General features: G+C 40.4%; 1 protein-coding gene across 1 annotated transcript in view; it reads right to left on the reverse strand.

The window, feature by feature from the left end:
* Positions 1-18,933, reverse strand: part of LIFR (leukemia inhibitory factor receptor alpha) — a 26,911-nt gene continuing 7,978 nt past the window's right edge. The window contains exons 7-19 of the mRNA XM_010074722.1: positions 18,275-18,404; positions 16,309-16,472; positions 14,838-14,983; positions 11,939-12,104; positions 11,714-11,784; positions 11,065-11,278; positions 8,013-8,192; positions 6,311-6,412; positions 4,129-4,296; positions 3,280-3,441; positions 2,144-2,237; positions 1,516-1,594; positions 1-820 (exon numbers count right to left, since the gene is read on the reverse strand). Of these exons, the coding sequence (XP_010073024.1) occupies positions 182-820; positions 1,516-1,594; positions 2,144-2,237; positions 3,280-3,441; positions 4,129-4,296; positions 6,311-6,412; positions 8,013-8,192; positions 11,065-11,278; positions 11,714-11,784; positions 11,939-12,104; positions 14,838-14,983; positions 16,309-16,472; positions 18,275-18,404 (2,315 nt within the window). The 3' untranslated portion in view covers positions 1-181. The remainder of the gene's footprint in view (positions 821-1,515; positions 1,595-2,143; positions 2,238-3,279; positions 3,442-4,128; positions 4,297-6,310; positions 6,413-8,012; positions 8,193-11,064; positions 11,279-11,713; positions 11,785-11,938; positions 12,105-14,837; positions 14,984-16,308; positions 16,473-18,274; positions 18,405-18,933) is intronic.

The raw sequence follows: 18,933 nt of genomic DNA on the forward strand, positions 1-18,933 counted from the left end.
CTATTAAAATGGAACATTAACACTTTTGCTACCTTAAACATGGCAACATTCAGCTCACTAGAACCTCTGCTGACTGTCTCCAAGAATAATTCATGCCTTTTGCACTTTTCCTCCTTTCTTTACAGCATCAGGAATAAGAGCTTATTTAGATGGCACGTTCAGGTGCAACAAGGACTCACTGTTAATCATTTGGTTTGTTCTGAAAAAAGTGTGTAAAGGACCACCCTATGTTACTGGGTTTGGGAGAGTCTTCATCATCTTTTGGGGGAAGCAGAAACTGTCGGGAATTAATGGAGCACGGGCTCCCGAAAGACGCATTTTCATTGTTGCTTTCAACTGATCCAGGAGAGTCTGGAGTGTCCATGTTCCAGGCATTTGTGTTTGCTTGAGGTCTGTAACCTGCAGTTTTCTCCAATTCTTCCTCTGCAGGCAAGCGAGTCTCTATTTTCAAAGCACTGATAGGCAGCTGCATTTGTGGCTTATAGCCTGCTGTAGTCACTAGGTCTATTTCTGGCTCCTCCTCTGGTTTAATTTGAGGCTGATACATTGACTGGATGTCAATGTAAACCACCTGAGATGACCCCACAGCTTCATCCAGAGGGGGATCTGAGATCTCTTCTTCAATGATAGGGGGGCAGTAGGACACAACCACATGGTTCTCGGTTTCTGAGTCAGAGCCATCTTCAGGCACAGTGGTGTCTGCTGCTGGGGACACCATCTCTGTGTCTTCAATCTTGGGAGCTGCAGACTGTGTTTCCACCACTTCAACACTATTGGGGGTGCATGGGTTCATTTCCAGTGTTTTAAGTGTCTTATTCCCCTGAAATTAAAAGAAAGGAAAAGGGGGGAGAGATCAAGCCAAAAGACCTAGAAATCCTGAAAGCAACAACTTGCCCAAATTAAACCAGTATGCTGGCTTGTGGCTTGCACTCATCCCATTGCTATTAGTACAATATGTAAAAAACCATTTTATTTCTCACCTTATGGCTCATCACATATTCCTGTTAACATTAAAAGTATTTTAGCCAACTTAAAGAGACACCACATCTTGAAGGAAGTGTTTGAAAACTCTTAAGGAAGTGTTTGAAAACGCTTTCCCTAGATCCCAGCTTCGTATAACCCATTCCAGGCAGTTTAAATGTTATGCCCAGTTCCAGCTACTACGTCTACCAGGAGGTTGGGGATGTGGTATGTACTTCTCCACACTTTCTACTTCTCCTAACACTATGACAAAGACAGGTACCTTACTGCCACATGGTTATCATGTACCAACACTTCTCATTAGTGTGGGAGGAGAGAAATGCAGCAGCCCTTTCCTAGTTCAAACATTGGAAGTGACTACATTAACAACAAGAAAGCTTTAGATAGCACCTGACAAAAGTAACTTGTAACTTGTTCTGTTCCCCTCTGTCAGAGAGTTTTTTCTACAACTGGAACAGAAAACTCAAAGTTTGCAAAAAAATTCTTTACTCAAAGTATCTTTCAGAAGTTTACTAGATTTAAAATCAGGGTTACCTCACAGATGTTCTTCTGAAACTGCAGTGCCTTACTGTTCTCAGGATTCGGGATCTCTGGATAAAATGTTTCTTTAATCCTTTAAAGTGGAAAGAAGAAATTTTTAAAAGTTGCAAAGCCCTGAAACAGATTGCTAATATACAAAAGGAGTCAGGACGTTCCCCTTAAATTCAGAACACTGAAGACATCTGGCAAAAAGATTTAGTGTGTTACACTTTCACTAAGTATTTAATGGAAAAAACCAGCAAACTTTTTTTTTTTTTTTAACTGGGGAACTTGATATGCCACATTTACAAAAAGTTGAAAATGGGATGTCTACCTGCGTGTTTGTGGATGGCTCACAAATTACAGTATGTCGCCAGCTTTTTTCCATTTGGGAACTATTTATAAACAGTGCTCACTGGGAGACAGGCTCATGCAAAACCTTTTTGAATTCCTCACTCTGACTTCTTTCCAACTGAATTTCTCCCTCACCTTCCACAATGTGTTTTTGCCACCCACCTTTAAAAAAAGCCCACTGACATCTTTGGGTACTTAGAGAAAACAAAGAGTAACTAAAATAATGGAAAACACTAGCACTGAAGCAAACACATCCAGGAAAAGATCAGAACTGAATGCAGGCATTTACCATTCCCTCTTTCGGTAGCAGAAGATGCTGGCCAGCACTCCAAGCAGCACAACCACTGCCACAGGGATGAGAATTGCAATGATTAATCCCACAGCTGGGGGACAAAAAAGAAAAAAAACAGTATATATATATCCAAAGTTACCAGCAAGTTTTATGCCTTTTCTAACATTCCCACAGATTAGAGACCATTTCATAAATCTCACTGAACAGCCATCTGCAAACAGTGACCCATGCTATACACCTCCCCTTTGCTGGAAGAGAAAAAGTCCATCCATAAACAGAGCTGATTTGGTGATCACTACAGGAATAGGCGTATACTTCCCTCTGATTGCTTAATTGCAAAAGGCTTTACATGCAACACAAGACTTACTGCCACTGTAATTCTGTTCTCAGTATGCACTAGCATTGCACTTTCATGTTACTTGAGCTGCCCAAATCTCTGGTAATGGCTCTCATAGGCCAAAAACTCATTGCACAAACTGCACTGCCTTTTATATGGTTTGCAATGCTTCTAATCCCCAGGGTTGAGCTCTGATACATTCCCACAACCCTCCTCCATTGATGTTAAGTGCCTCAAGTTTGATTTTTCTTGTATTTCAGTTGCACCCCAGTGTTTAGTCTTCCATATGGAATAGTTTCCCCCCCCCCGCCTTCTCCAAAAGTCAATATATTTTTTAACTGTCTTTCTGGGTTTGTTTCTGTAAGAGGATCAATGAAACTGAATACAAAGCAGAGAGGCATCTGTTTATAATTATAAAAACTGGTAAGTATTTCCACAATGTCTTTCCTCCCGCCATGTACTCGCAGATATTCATCATGGGAAATGTGACAAAAACAACGAGCTGCCTGAGAGGACCAAGTTCATACTCCACCATATTTAGCAGTAGTTTGGAAGTTATTTTTCTTGCATACATTACGATGAACTACAAGGTAGCAGTAATAGGAAAGGATCTTTTCCTCACCCTGAATTGTACCAATTTTTGTATTTAAAAATAGCTAAATAAATAAATAAAAATTAAACTGAAGACCCAAACTACCTAAGGGGACCAGAAAAAAAAACAGAATAAGCTCAGCTTTATATACATTGTACAGCTCCTGTGCAGAAGACTATTAATGAACAGAGATATTCAACTTACAGTCCTCCTTTGTCACCACATAGAGGCTGTTTGGAGGGCTCAACCCACCAGCAGTATAGGCTTGTAGGTCCAGTTGGTAACTTGTTTTGCCTTGAAGATCCAGTATTTTCAAAGACTTCTTTGTTAAGTCAGTGATATTCTTAACTTTAAGTTCTGGATTCCCTGTTTGTTTGGAAGCAGCAACAAAAGCATAACTTTGTAAGAAAGGATTCACAAAGACAGCCTCAGCTCTAGCACAACTTCCTTGAAGTCAGCATATGAAACCTGAAGAACAGCCTGCATAAACTGAAATAAAGGATCCTAGCAATGCCGCTTCCTTACACACCACGAAACAGCACAGGATTATGTTGTTGCAGCAGACTGACTTTAGTTTCTTACACTCCTGTTCGTCCTCTTATGCTAATGTGAGTCAGGCTTCAGTTCTGTACGGAGATGTCCATACAAGATGGGTACTGGAAGAATACACCCAACTAAACATAGCTACGTAACCTCCCCATGTCTCATGTACACAGGGCAGTGTGCCACATTGACACTTAGTCACTACGTAGCTCTATGGCCTCAGTGAGCCAGGGTTTTCTCCACATTTTTTCTTTTATTAAAAAACAACTGTCTTAACCACACAAGGAACTGATTATTTCAAATGTCTTTGTCACATATCAGGGGCCAATTATGCCAGTGAGTAATGCAACTGAGTTATGATAAATGCATCTTTTTTTAAAGTGAAATTAAATTATTTAAAAAAGAAAAAAAGAAAAGAGAAAAAAATAAGAAGAAAAAAAGAAAAAGGAAAAAAAAAAAAAAGAAAAAAAGGCATGAGCAAGGCAGTTGCAATTTATAGATTTCACTTACCTGATTCCGAAAGCCTAGGTTTTAAAGCATCTTTTTCACCTTTTGCAAAGGAAAGCCGATATCCCTCTAAAAAGCCCTGACAATCTTCAATAGGAATGTCTTCCCATTTTACCAATATAGAATCTGAAGAAGTTTCTTCTACAGTAAAATTGGGTGCACGTTTTGGAGCTGTAGGGAATATTATGAAGGAAAATGCTAATAAGAAACCACCATATCATTACATGCTGAATCCACGTAAGTGTTTTATGAGTTTTATTTCAGGGCTAGCATTTTCAACTTTTTCCTGAATACTTTTCCCTCACTGTCAAGAACATGTGCAAAGACTTAGCAGGTGATACTATAAAAATACAAGTATGTTGTCTCATTGTTATTAATTACTGCAGTATTATCCACTAACAGAAGCTGAAAGAAAAATCTCTCCTTCGGCAGCCTTCTTACAGACCCATACATGTAAATACCCTTCTTCCTGCAACAAACCTCAAAAGATTGCATAAACATTCAGAGCATTACTTGCTTTTAAAGGCTTTAACTCTGTGACTTCATAGCTTGTCTTTAAATTAAACAAATTAAACAAATTCCTATCATGGAAATCTACCTCAGCTTAAAAGAACTACTCTTAGCAGGCATCACAAGTCCTTATTCCAGTACCCGTACCCCACTGAAAGTGCTACAGCGGATATTGTGTAAGGTCTAGTGCATCAGAACTTAGTCTGACATTTGGCATTGATCTATCAGTGCTGAACTCATGTTTAAGAATGCATCCATTTTTATCTTGGTGGTTATCTGTCCAAAACGAAATTGGAAGTTTTAGAATGAATCTATGCTCTTGTGCAAAGTGAATACATTTCTCAGTTCCTAATAAATTTTTACTGTATGTTTGATGCATTTTCAGTCCCACCTAGTCTTTATCCTTTTACCCTGAAAGCTTCCAATGTATTGAGAACATATATGGAAAAACCTCCTGGGAAACTGTTCCGGACAGAGATACAAATGTCTGAAAGTCGAATTTCTGGTAAAATTGCCTTAACTTCGCCTTTAATAAACAATGGCATTTCCAAGGGTTCAGATTATGTCAGCAGCTCAGTTTTTCCAAGCAAACTATTTTATCAGAAAACACATTAAACTTCAAAGTGAAGTGCTGGAGCACCTCCCCTATGAGGACAGGCTGAGAGAGTTGGGGTTCAGCCTGGAGAAGAGAAGGCTCCAAGGAGACTTACTATCAGCCTTCCAGTACCTAAAGGGGTCCTACAGGAGAGATGGGGAGGGGCTCTTGATCTGGGAGTGTAGTGGTAGGACAAGGGGTAACGGGTATAAGCTAAAAGAGGGTAAATTTAGACTAGACATTAGGAAGAAATTTTTCACTGTGAGGGTGGTGAGACACTGGAACAGGTTGCCCAGGGAAGCTGTGGACGCCCCATCCCTGGAGGTGTTCAAGGCCAGGCTGGATGAGGCTTTGAGCAACCTGGTCTGCCCATGGCAGGGGGGCTGGAACTTGATGATCTTTAAGGTCCTTTCCAGCCCAAACCATTCTATGATTCTATGATTCTATGAAATGGGTGCTGTAGTTACAATACAATACAGTTGTGATGTTAAAGGGTAAAGCCATGTTCTGCTTCCTGGGAACAAACAGCATTCAGACACTAATGCAGGCAAGCAAAACTCAGCCCTTGATCAAAACGCAGTTACCCAGATGGGGCTGGTACGGGAGGGAATACAAGTGCAATTCTCAAAGTGGCTTGTATTCTAGGATCTAGTTCTGGTGTAAGAAATGCTTTTAAACAGAAATATTGTGGACAACTTTTATATTTACTGAGCTGTACCAAATATACTCAGAAGTTTACTTTGACTTGACAAATCAAAAAAAAATTGCTGCCTCTCCTGCAGAAGTGACCCCAGCCCTGTGGTTCAAATTATGCCTGTGACTTCAACTCTGAAGACCACTATCTTCAGAGCAAACCTCTGTGACACCCTGTGTCACCACACAAGCTGGAGAACAGAGGGCTATTGCATATTGGGAACTGGAAGTGGCTGGATAAATGTACTACAATTATATACAGAAAACAAGCAGAAGTCAGTACTACTGCATAGGGATTCTAGTTTCAATCTTCTGCCAGCACTGAGCTAGAAATACACACAGTATAAATTCACTTTGTAAAGATCCTGAATGATAAAGTGCACTTACGCAGCTCTTTCATATACCCAGTTATGTTTTTCAGTAACTGATATCCACTGGACTTGCAGCCATATAGTGAAAAGTTATATCTCACACCAGGTCTAAAGAGAGCTGCAAGACAAAATCTCTGTAAGAATATTTCACATATGCAGTGTGATGTTTTTCGCTTTCACATGATGCAGACTTACATAAAAACGTATTAAAAAATAACAGTCTTAGACCACAGTGTTAGGTATAAATACTATCCCCACTTGTAATTCCTATAAAAGCTATGCCATCAGATGCGGTTTAGAAGCAGTAAGCAAATCTATCTCCCAGACAAATTTTGGTTCTAAACAAATAAGATTCAAAACAAGCTACTCAAATTGCATAAATTGCTCTTTCCGTGGGGAAACACAGACTGAAGTTACCAGAAACAATTCCCTTCCTTTCCTCCCACGGCAGCCATGTAGATCCTGCCTCCTCCTTAGAAATACAAATGCATTTTGAAATACCTAGGTTTATTACAGCAACAGTACAAAAGAAATTCAGAGAACTCTCAAAAGTGATAGTGAAGCACTTTAGCAATGAAATCCAGGTCTGAACTGATTCTACAAAACATAATCATCAAATTTTCACTTTATGTGTCTTTGGTGGAGGCATAGGTGTTTGATACTACATTGTAGTTTGATACTACAATGTGTAAATATTCTACCACTTCCTCAAATCAGCAGTGTACACTACTTCAAAGATTTTTTTCTAAACAAGGCGCCACTCTGACACTCTGCAGAAGTCAAGTGGGTTTTGCAAGAGTTCAGGTACAGCCTGAGAGATTCTCCTGGCAGCACTAATGACAGAGGTGAACCTGCCAGCTTTAGCCCAGCCCTAGCAGCCTGGTAATTCCCACAATGTGCTGCAAGAAGCATCCCAGGAAAGAGCTCAGTACTAGTGCAGTGCATTGTTGGACAGACTTAGAAAACGCAGGCTCTCGGCAGCACAAACGAGAAAAACATAGACATAGTGTTGGACTTACAGGCAGGAAAACATAATCCCCAGCCTTCCCCCCCAAAGGTCCCACTCCTCCCCAACTTTCCTATGTACGCAGGTCCAAGTTGTTTTATCTGATGGAGACTTTATATACTAAACTCTTCTATATACCCTTTTAGACAGCAGAGAAAAATCCTACATCTTTCTTGGGTCCTCTCTTTCCTCTTCTGCTCCTACTAGTCCCACCACAGCTGAGTTTCATTTCCTTGATCTGCCCACCAGCATCTAGAGACCAGGAATGTGCCCTGTTCCAGGAAATTTCAATTGCTGACAGCAAGCCAACACATGGAGGTCACACTTAAAAAAATCTGCCTCATGTAAAAACAACGGATTAGTCTTCCCCCCATCCTGAGCAGCACTGTTTATGTTTAGAATCCAAATAAAACCCCAAACCCTAGATTAACCATTATGTGTTAGGCTTGAGTTAGGAAGTTGTTGGGTGTAGCTAGAAGAGGTATTTTCAAAGCAGTTAATAAACACAGGATGATAATGGTTAAATCAATACTGATTTGGCAAGGCCATGTAAGAAATTAAAATAAACACAGAAACAAGAAGGGGTTCATTTATATACACAAGCACACAGCAATGCAGCAATCTTTAACCTATAGCATTGGTGCTACTCTTGTTCTACTCACTGCTCAGGCTCTCAACCAGAAAGACTCACAAAAAATTGCTTCTGACTTACCAGACTTTATCACTGCATCTGTTGTATTTGAAGGAAATTTCTGCCAGTCCACGCTACAGGGTTCAGACCCAGATGAATGACACCATTTTACTATGTAGCCACAGGTCATGTTGGGGTAAGAATTCCAAGAAATATAAATTCCATTCCCCATTGCCACAGCCCGATCTGTTTTGACATTTTCTGCAATGAAGATGACACAAAAAATCCATCAGAGAGCAGACACTTATCTGCAGTCCAAGCTGGAAGAAAGCCTTCCAGCCACAGCACAAAGGTTTTATAAACTGCAGTCATTTCTAAGAACAAGAGACACGCTCTCGGTACTGTTAAATTTGAAACGATGCGCTCAGCTATGCTTTCTGAAGTGCTGGAAATCAGATGTAGCCTGCAGCAAATCCCTCAGCCAGCTTTAAGTACGATGACGAGAAGTGCTGCAGCTCAGGACTGGCTTAAAAAGCACTTTTTCAAAGTAAGGAATTACAGCAGATGTCAGGTTCAAATCTGACTTGACACCAATTTGGCAGGAGCCTCCAGCTAGAAATTCCTCCTGTCACTTCATCAAACAGTTTGCTTTGTGTTTCTTTCAAAGTGTCTTGCTGTCACTCACCTAACCATGGACTACCATTTTTTTGCTGACAATCAGCAGCAAAAGTCAAATCCCTGATGAACTTTATGGAGGCTCCAGCCTTGCAAGGGTAAATGTAGAGGGTGGGGGAAGGGGAAAAAAAGAAAAAAAAAAAAAAGCTTTCCCTTTAGTCTATTTTTCTTGTTTCTGATTATCAAAGATTTAACTCCCCTTGAAGTGATCAGATCTGGGAACAACTTCTGATTCCTGCAGCTTCCCTGCACGGCTGAGCTAAGGGATGTTTTCCAAAGACTACCACAATGGCTGTGGCCCCACAACAGATCTGCAACAATCTCAGGGTTTCAGTTTTTCCTTTTTCAGTGTTCTCATTTATGCTCCCTACTGAGTCTATTATTTCATGCTATTAAAGCCATAAACTATGGAAGGCTTAAGTGCAAGGGCTGTTTTTAAGAAGCAGTGCTGTGAAGACTTTACTCTCACAGATGTGCTGTGAATGTTAAAGGACTGTCTATTTCTAACTAATCTTAACACACAGCTAAGTGTATAATCCTTCTCTAGCTTGCTCATGGCAAGAAAGACACACATGATTAAAAAAAGACAAGTCAACTCTGGAAGTCTGTCAATACTTTTCCCTAAAAAACTACTATGCACACAGTGAAACTACACTTCTATCATGCTGGAAAGAGAGCACATTTCTAATAAGACTGCTTTAATTTTCCTATTTACAGGAAAGACTTCTTACTGACAGTGAGCACATGCTCTCTAAAAAATGCTTAAATACACCACACTCAATTGTCTTTCCTGAGCCAGATGACTAGAAATTCATCCAGGGCAGTACTGCTTATTTTGGAGTATTTATAGCTGCAGCCTAGACTAGTAGAAATAACTACCAGCACTAGAGTGCTACTGTGGTAGGGGAGCCTATAATAGCCAGATTATATACCCTGACTCTCTACAGAGCACTTCTCAGAGACAGTGACAAATTAATTAAGGCAGAGTACCCTTTGTTTGTGTTTTCGGTTTTCACAAAACCTCAGCAGATCTCAAGCTTCAGAGCCACTGCTCTCTTACGGACACTGAAAGCACTTACAGACCGTACACAGGAAGCAGCCAGAAAAGATGTTTGGGCAGAAATGTCATCCAGTTCAGTGACTGAGTCATCTTTCATGACTCCAGTCAGTGACTCAGATAATTCCTATACCAACTTGGGAGCAAGTCTTCAACGAGTACAAGTTGGGTAACACCAAAGGGAACCTCAGACATCTGAGAGAAAGCTATAAATGAATGCAAAGCTCCAGCTGCTATCAGCTGTCCCACACCACAAACCAATTACAGAGACCTCCCCCGACTCAGAGTCTTGTTCTTTCACTGCTGAAGGAGAGCTATAAAAGCATTTTAATTCATTCAGCTGTCCCATACAGGCACTTTTCCTTCCAAGGAGCAGACTAATAATATACTTTTAGGTATTGGTGTTTTGCAGAAGCACAAAAAAACATTAAGAGCAATGGTCTATCTTTGCATAGAAACAAACTTTTATTTCTCTCACTGTGAATCCCAGTCAAAGCACGTTTCTTCCTGCCAGAGATGGCACTGTGTTACCAGAACTTGAGTTGCAAGACGGGCAACTGTGATACCTGTTCTCTGGGGGGAGGAAGGAGAGGCAGCACCACACGTTCCTGGCAAACAGAGAGGGGCCTTGCTGTGTAAACCTGTCCTCCCTGAAGAGCATTGGCCAGATGTAGAACTACAGGTTTGGGCTTTGGGAGACACACTCTTCCTGCTGTGCAGGGAAGCGAGGAGCCTCAACAGCCACGTGCAGTATTACCACTTCGCCAAGCTCAGTGCTAGGCACAGAAAACCACTAACCTGGCTCAGCTATCTTCCTTTACAAAGGGCTGCAGCAAGAGTGGCAGTGTTTGAATTGGAAAGCTGAAGTCCTACCTCCTTTTCAAACCCTAGCTCCTAGCACAAGGGTGCCAACATTTCACCAACCAGCCCAATTAGTATTCTCCTGCAGAGCTCATAGGCATTGAGCTGACAATTCTCCCCTTAAAAAGCCACACAACACCACCAAATCTTTATTCGGATTCTCTTTAGCATGTAACACTTTTCAGCGTCTCAACAAGAACACACAGAAATAAAATGAGCTCCCTAGAGATCAGAAATCAACACTAATGCTTTGAAGCCTCATCCTTGTTGTTCCTGGGAGGACTCCAGAAAAGCGCAAATAGCTGCAGAGGCTGCACACTATCACCCTCCTTTTATGCAGAGAGCACAAATAATTGGTGAGACACTACCCTAAAAGCACAGCAGCGATTATTTTCTTCTCCAACCCAGTAGATTTGGGTGAGTAAATAAACCAGAAACCAAACACAAAAAAACAAAGCATGTATCATCTTATTTCTCAATTCTCATCTCAGGTATTCCCCAAGCTTTGAAGGTGTTTAGGTCTCTGCTGAGAGCACTCACCACTTGGAAGTTCCACGCTTGTTATCCTTGAAGCAGGAGACGAGCCTGCATGGTTTTTGGCTACAACAGTAATTACACAGTCATTTTTTCCAAGTTTTATCTCAGTGCTGTTTGAGGGTTCGGTGACTTCTTTGTACTCCAGTGGTGTCTCTAGCAGGTAGCAGGACACTTCATGAGAAACTATTTTTCCATTGGCTTCAGAAAGGGATAAAGGCTACAAAAGGACAAAGAGGGCATTAAAACTAAAATGAAATAATCAAAAGAAGACATAGGATAATATGAATTGAATGTTCTGATCTTTACAGGACTACAAGGCAGAGAAGAGTTACTTAAGTGTGACTTTGAGAATTAACACATAAGCTCGTAAATTTTTAATCTTCAGCTGGGATGTATCAAAAATTTAATTCTTAAATAATTAATAACATTTAAATAATTCTGAAATATTTCTCAAGGCAATGTTTAAATTATAAAACTTTAACGGTATTTTCATTGGGGAAAAATATTTGTCTCATTGGATGGTTCTATAAAAAGTCAAGAAAAGCAGTCTGACTTATTGACTATAAACTTCACTCTTTATCAGAGAGTAAGGAAACAGCTTTTCATTGAGTTACATTACATTACATTTTGAAACTTTAAGTGTCTTATCTACCTTCCAGAAAACTTTTAGACTTTTTCCAGAAGGACTTCTCTCTCTCCAGATATCTGGCCCTCTTGCAGGAGCTAAGAAAAAAAATAAAAGAGGTTTTATTTTTTTCCAAGTTGCACAGTAGTCAATTTAACACCTATTAAAAAGTTAGCTTTTTAGATGGCTAATCATAAAATATATGGCTTCACAAGTTCAACATTTTAACATCAAAGAATTAAATAAACTTACGAGCTTCCAACGTTGTGTGCTCCTCTATCCTGCTCCAGTCACTCCACCTCCAGAAGTGGTCAGCAGCAGAACAGCGCACCCTGAACTGGTATTTGGTATATGGGTGCAATGCGTTCAGCTGAGCTGCGTAAGTTGAGAATTTTCCACCAGCCATGGAGACATTGTGCTGTTAAAAATTTACAGAAATTGACACGTTACATATATATTTTTTCCCCTAGATTACACTGGAAGTTAACACCTAAAAAGGTGGTACTTTTCCCCAAGAATACCAACAGTCTGAAAAAAAAAGCTGCAGTCAAGACATACAAAGAAATCACTGAAAAAGAAAAATATTTCCTACATAGTCTCCCTAAAGAAAGGAAAATTTTTCAGAGCGCTGCTAAATAAAGTCATATATAGCACAGAAGTTGAAATATGACAGTAGGTAGCACCTTTGAGATATAAAGCATGAAAAGAAGAGAGAACACTGATGAGCCTTCAACAGAATGAGCTCTGCACAGAGTAGCAGGCTGCTGCTTCCCATCTATCCCGTCCAGTTCCCCTTCTCCTTTATGCAGCAAAACTTCTGCCCGCATGAGGCAGGCCAGGATTTCACCTCTGGTGTCCAGAACTTGCACTGTGCACGTGCATATCAAACTGGGCCTTTTTCCTAAGATACACATGGAAGCATGCTAAGGGCAGTCTGTCTGAACAAGATGCTTATCATGCAGTATTCTTCCCAGGCAGTCCTTTGTCTTGCAAAAGACAGTATCCAAGTCTTACCCAGGTGATCTCTATTCACAGCTCTTTTGACAGGACTGGTCTCTCCCATTATTCTTAAAATGGTGCGAGTCTAGGAAGCATTTCAGTTTCATGACTACTTAAGGAAACCCTAAGCCTGGGAATATTTTTTACTGAATCTAATTATAACACATGTGCACCACAGATGCCAGAAGCTGGACTAGAAGTGACTTCAAGCTGCAACTAATTGTGCATTTCTAAAGCCAAATGAGAACTTGAAAAATATAAAAAAGCCAACAATCCCTCCTATGGATGGAAAAGCTTCTGAAAACATCCTCAAAATGCCATGTAAAACCCCATAACAATTTCACAGCTACTTTTATTTATTACAGGGAACTCTTGGAGGTTTTTTTTTTTTACTAAGCAACCAACGACAACATAACAAGGCTGTAAAACCTTCCACCAAGCTGATCGTGTACTTCAAAGTATCTGTGGCTTAGGGCTCCGATACACATGCAGTGAAATGCTGTGGGAGTGTAAGACCTTACCATCTCCCACTGCCCCAAATGACTGACCTGGTAGCAGACTTCATAAGCAAGTGTGTGCCTCAGGCTTTGAGCAGCATTAACTGTGACTAGACAGAACTGTGCAAACCTACTCTTCTAGCGGTTTAAGCTAGCTGAGATGGGGGCAGGTGACATTCAGGTGTTTGCTTCCCCTGCTGACTGCTCCAGAGGCAGTAACTGTCGGGAGCAGAGAAATGCAAACAACCGTGGGTGAGGGTATATCAGACTACACAGCAAGATCCAGCACAGCTCATCTGTCAAAGCTCTTATGTACATCTAAAAGCCAGTTCCTTCTGCTGTTAATTCCAAAGATATCTATGATTTTCTTTGCAGTACCTTATCTCTAGGTACTACTTAAGGCTTCCACACTCATTAAGTGCTCTGAAAGTATTCTGAAAATACTCTTATAGATAATGCATTAACTACCACCCTATTATTTTAGAGGCAATGTATACAATAATTATCTTCAGTCTTTAGCTGCATCACTTCTGTAGCTTGAGTTACTTTATTCAAGGCTGCACCCAACAGGCAACTAAATGCAGTGGATAATAGAATACTCTTGCTAAAAATCAAACAAGCATTGTAAAAAGCACCCTCTGAGGTTAATATGTACAAATTACAAATTTAGGCTCTGTGCACCAAGACCTGGTAAATCGGCATGTGCCTACCCAAGCTGGTCAGATAACTCCATCTGAACACACAGAGTTTGGGGGTAAACCTCAGGCCAACTGAACACACAGTTCTACCATTAGGCTTCCCCAGTGACACAGATCACCCCACACTAAGTTAGGCAATACGGAAGAAGAGGATATATTCCCACAACCTACACTCAATATCTGATGCTGGTGCCTAAATCAGCATCCTAAGCTCCTCTGATAGTCAGCAGAGTAAATATGCAGCTCCAGCTGGTGATGCAGAGCACTAAAGCCAGGCAGCAGCTGGAAGCCTGAATGCTGGAAAATCTGAGCCCCAACCAGAAGAAATACCACCTTTTCTCCAGCCACAGAGGTCTTCACTGGAGATTACCTACTGATACACGGAGTGGCAGAATCTTTCCCTATCCTGTCTCTACACCACTGGCACAGGAGCAGGTTTAGCAGCTCCCTATTACAGCCACATGCGTGTCAATTGCTGACAGGAAACAAATGAGGGAGGGAAAAAGAAAAAAATACAAATTCAACTACAGACTGCAAGAGGCAATCTGAAACAACCACTGTGGAAGTCTGCAGGGCAGCAGTGCATCCTGGAACAAGTGGGTGTTAATCCAGTTTGCATGAGAAAGGACAAAGCAGAAGGACTGTTACCTAAAGGATCAGCAAAAAGCACTAAGCACCTTCTCCAAGTACCAAATACTACAGTGTGTAACCTGACTTTTCTCTAAATTGTCTAAAAGCAACAACAACAACAACAACAACAAAAGCAGGCAACAATGGAGGTGAGAAGAACTTTTTCTGATTTCAGTAGATGAACTTCTAGTCATTACTACATTCACCATTTAATAATATGATCAGAATGAAGCTCTTAGAGAGACAAGAATTTGAAATGTGATTAGTTCAGTGAAAAAGATCAACATTTGAGACAAAAAAGCCCAATCCATTAAAAGCCACACTTACCAGTTTTCGCTCAGAGTGACCACTGCTAATTTCAATTTGACACAGAAGCCTTATCTCAGCAAAGCTGCCGTTTATAAACCAACGCAGATGGACGCTTGTAGAGCTGTTCCCAGAAACAGTTAACTTTTCTGGAGTTTTTGGATGAACTTAAAAAATAAAGAAAAACCCCTCAATTCTAAGAAAAAAACATTCACTTTAGTTTAGAAAAATCTGATTTTAAAAGATCAAAGAGAATCAGGACAAATAAGTGATCTGATCAGCAACTAGGACTGCTGGTGCTGGGAAGGCACCTGCAAGTGATCTTATTCCTGATGTTCTTCTCAGCTATCAAACACTGAAACATGGGCTATTTCAAGGGAACACAGAGACAGATGAAATTCACTGCACTGTGTTCACCTTCTGGGAGCTTTGTAAGTTAGAACTTAAAATCTGCAGACTAGGACAGAGTAGGACTACTGAGCAACTTCTCCCTCCCCAAAAGTCCTTTCTGGAACTTTTCAAGAATATTCAGTACTACTATTCATAGCCATCAGAGAATAATATCTCTACTGTTGGAATTGGTCCAGTTACCCTTAAGGAAGTATGTGTTCTATGTTGGGAATTAAGTGGACAGTGAGGGAAAGAAGGGGAAGGAAACAAATAGGAAATACCAGTCATATCAACTGGGTGCAAAACACCCCGGTTTATAATTAACAGAAACAAATTATGCTTTTCTAGGACATGCCAATTTACTCTGAGAATTCTAATCTTGGGCTAGTTGAACTGAAACATGGACAAAACAACCACACCATCTTTCATTTCAAATTCAGTGTTTCAGAGAGAATGGCAGAATGCTGTAACCATCAGGAATCCCTGAAACTTCACCTGTGGTTGTAGAGGCAGATGGAAAAAGACAAGGAAGACAGCACTAGAAAGGTGTCATCTTCTCCAATTCCTTGTTTGAACTGAAGGTTTAACAAAATAAGTTATTTCTTTCTACAAACCATGACAGCAGATGATCATGGCTCTTACCAATAACAGGTAATACTCCTGCTATCATCTTTTTCCTTTTAGTGCTACTTGTTTTACGCTACAAATCCTGCTGTTGTAAACCTGCATAAGATTTTGCCCTATAAGCAGACACTGATATACAGGGTCTCTCACAGTCCACAAAGCTATACCTAAATTTTAATTATTGATGTGTAATAGAACATGAAGTAATACATAAACAGCAGATAGCTAATTATTAGATCACAAGTAGCATTTATCCACATAGCAGTGTATACAATCTGTCAAGAACTGTCATCTCCCTGTACACCTAATCATTGCCTCAATCTTTTCAAGTTTAAATTATGGAACATGGCAAAGTACTGGTGACAATAAAACAAAATAACAACAAGTATACCATGTCAGAGTTCTTCAAACCCCAAACAAACAAATAGTTAGCATGCTGTAAACATATCTTTTTGCCTTTGTAATTCTTAAGTCTTACCTCTTTGAGTTAAATCGACCAAAAGCGATGACTGTGTTTGCCCAATAGGATTAGAGACACCTAATATGAAATCATAGGTTTTTTGATCAGCCAGTACTGGAAAGCCACAGACACGCTCCCTGTTCATTTCATTGACTTCACATGAAACATTCTTACCAGATATTCTACAAAGTAAAAAGGTTGGGGGAACAACTTAATTTTTGAATAAGATAATTTCTAGCAACAGTTAGAAGTCTAGACTGAAAACACAGTAAAGATGATGGGTCCACTGCTACTTAGCTTACAGAATTATTTTACTGCAGAGACATATCTAACACCACAACACAGGTTAAAGTGCCATCAGTCATGACTTGCCTTATTCTCATGTGAAACTCTCCTTTTCCACTAGCATAACATTTCCATCCCCTCACTTCAAAAAAGCCTGGAAAACAGGTAGGTCCTGTAAAACCACCTCACAGGTCTTTTGAAGTATCTGTGTTCAGATCAGCATACATTTGCATTTAAAGAATGTTCTTAATTGCTTTCTGAACTAGGCAGACACACAGTACATCTTTCTATCAGTCCTGCCAAATCTAAACTAAGGTTTGCTACCTGGGATACATCCACTAGTCCCAGCCGTTTACAAATCAAAAGCTGGAGAGGCAGGCTGGTAACAGCCAAGACCAGAGTTACGTCTTTAGGGGTAAAATCTAAAGTGTGTATCTGCATGTATGTACCTATAGAGAAGTTGCTTTAATTACAATCTGTGTAAACCTCTCATGCAGTAGCACAAGTTTAATTTCTTCCTTCTGGCATTTTTATTGTGTTCTAGACAAGCTCTGAGCTCTCTCTACTTCAATAGCTCAGTGTGGGCTGGGAACAAAGATCAGAATATTTACCCTGAAATGCATGACAATATCCTCAGAGCTTTGGGCTGAACAAAACAAGTCTGAACTACATCCTCGTTCATGAGCTGAATATAGGCAGCCAGTGACTGGAGGTGCTTTCCTTTGAATACCTGCTCTGTTTTGTCCACCTTTTTACACCCCACACAATTACTTTTTTAGCGTTAGCATGCTGGACAACATCTGTGACCATAACTCAATCCTTAATGCCTCTGACTTGCTTCAAAGCCACCATGAGACTCCATTTCCCATCAGTTTGTATGACTCAGGCCTCTCCTGGCTCCTTTCCCTGACTACTCCTTTCGCCATTGTGGGGGAGCTTCCTCACCACATGAATTTTGTTGACTCCTCACTAACTTCTTATCACACTCACCAAGGAATCCCATTTGCAAGTGCTACTCCAAAACAATTCTTCACTTTTAAGGCTTTCCATGGCCTATGAAGTAAGACAAACTAGTGGAAAGTCTTCCATTCTTTCTGGAGATGATGCCAGTGTTATTTGTCCCTTTCAAGATTTTCCAAGGAACAGGCACTTTACCTGCTCTACATGATCTAGTTCTTAATGCTGGGAGGAGAATGGGTGTAGGCTTATTACTGTTTTCCCTAGTAGCATTTGGGAAATGCCCCATGGCCTGTCTTACAATTGTTCTTCAGTGAGTTTCTGTCATCTTGCATAGCAGAAGCCCAGTAAATGTCTGACAGATGATCTGACAAAGGTTGCACATAAAACAAATTTTAAAAATTAGTGAATGACTCCTATTATCTCCCTGTATTGTCATATTGGTCTTATCTACATGTTGGCAGCAGCCTGACACACCAAGCCCTTTATATTCTCATGAGTTCATACTGGCATTAAGACTTTGGGAAAAGCCTTCCTTAACTCCCATTGGAATTGTACAGAGCTAGACAAGGGTTCTCCAAGTTTAGTTTAGTTTCAACTTCCACAAACTCTTGAAAAGTATTTTAGGCTCTAAAAAATGGAGACTATCTCAGTCAAATAGGCATGGTGCAGTAAGTCACAGGTAGCAATGGATATATTCCAGTTCTACCCTTTTACTCCTTTTAGAGCTGAATTGTTTTACCTTTCAAATAAACTGTACTTTGTCCTTCGTGTTCCATACAGTCCACTGGGTCTACCTGGCTTCCAGGTGCATTTTATTATCAGAAAGTTTGAAGTTTCACAGCTGAGCTCCTGGGGAATATCAGGGGCATCTGTAGCATGAAAGGAAAACAAAACAGTTAGACGATGTTTTGCCATCCTAGTGTAACAGTTGGGACGCTAGCCTCCTGAAAGCACCATCATTCATTTTTGTTCGGTCTAAGTTGCATGCCTCACAAATACATGGTAATAGTTATACTCCAACCATAGAAGTAATATGCTTAAAAGAAATCAAAATAGAGCAGATGGATAATTATTATCAGACCCATCTGACTAATGTTTGACTCTAGGCTTCTAAGTGGGTGGGTAATCTGGTAAATCACATGCAAATATGTTTGCAAGCTCCAGGCTCTGACCTGGAAGTGTTTCACTAGACCTCTGCCAAGAGTTTTCCAAAATTCTGAGCATCAGTTTAGCCACTGAGCAATGCAGGAAATTGGCTGTGCGTCACATTTTCTTACATGCCAATCCCACTGCTGCTTTGAACTCTTCAAGCAAGTCATGTCAAGGAGATGTTCCCTTTAGCATTAATTTCATACTAAATTTGAAAGTTGAAGTATACCCTGAATGGCTTCCGCTCTT

This window comes from Pterocles gutturalis, unplaced genomic scaffold (genome assembly GCF_000699245.1).
Source record: "Pterocles gutturalis isolate BGI_N339 unplaced genomic scaffold, ASM69924v1 scaffold30667, whole genome shotgun sequence".
Lineage (NCBI taxonomy): Eukaryota > Metazoa > Chordata > Aves > Pterocliformes > Pteroclidae > Pterocles > Pterocles gutturalis.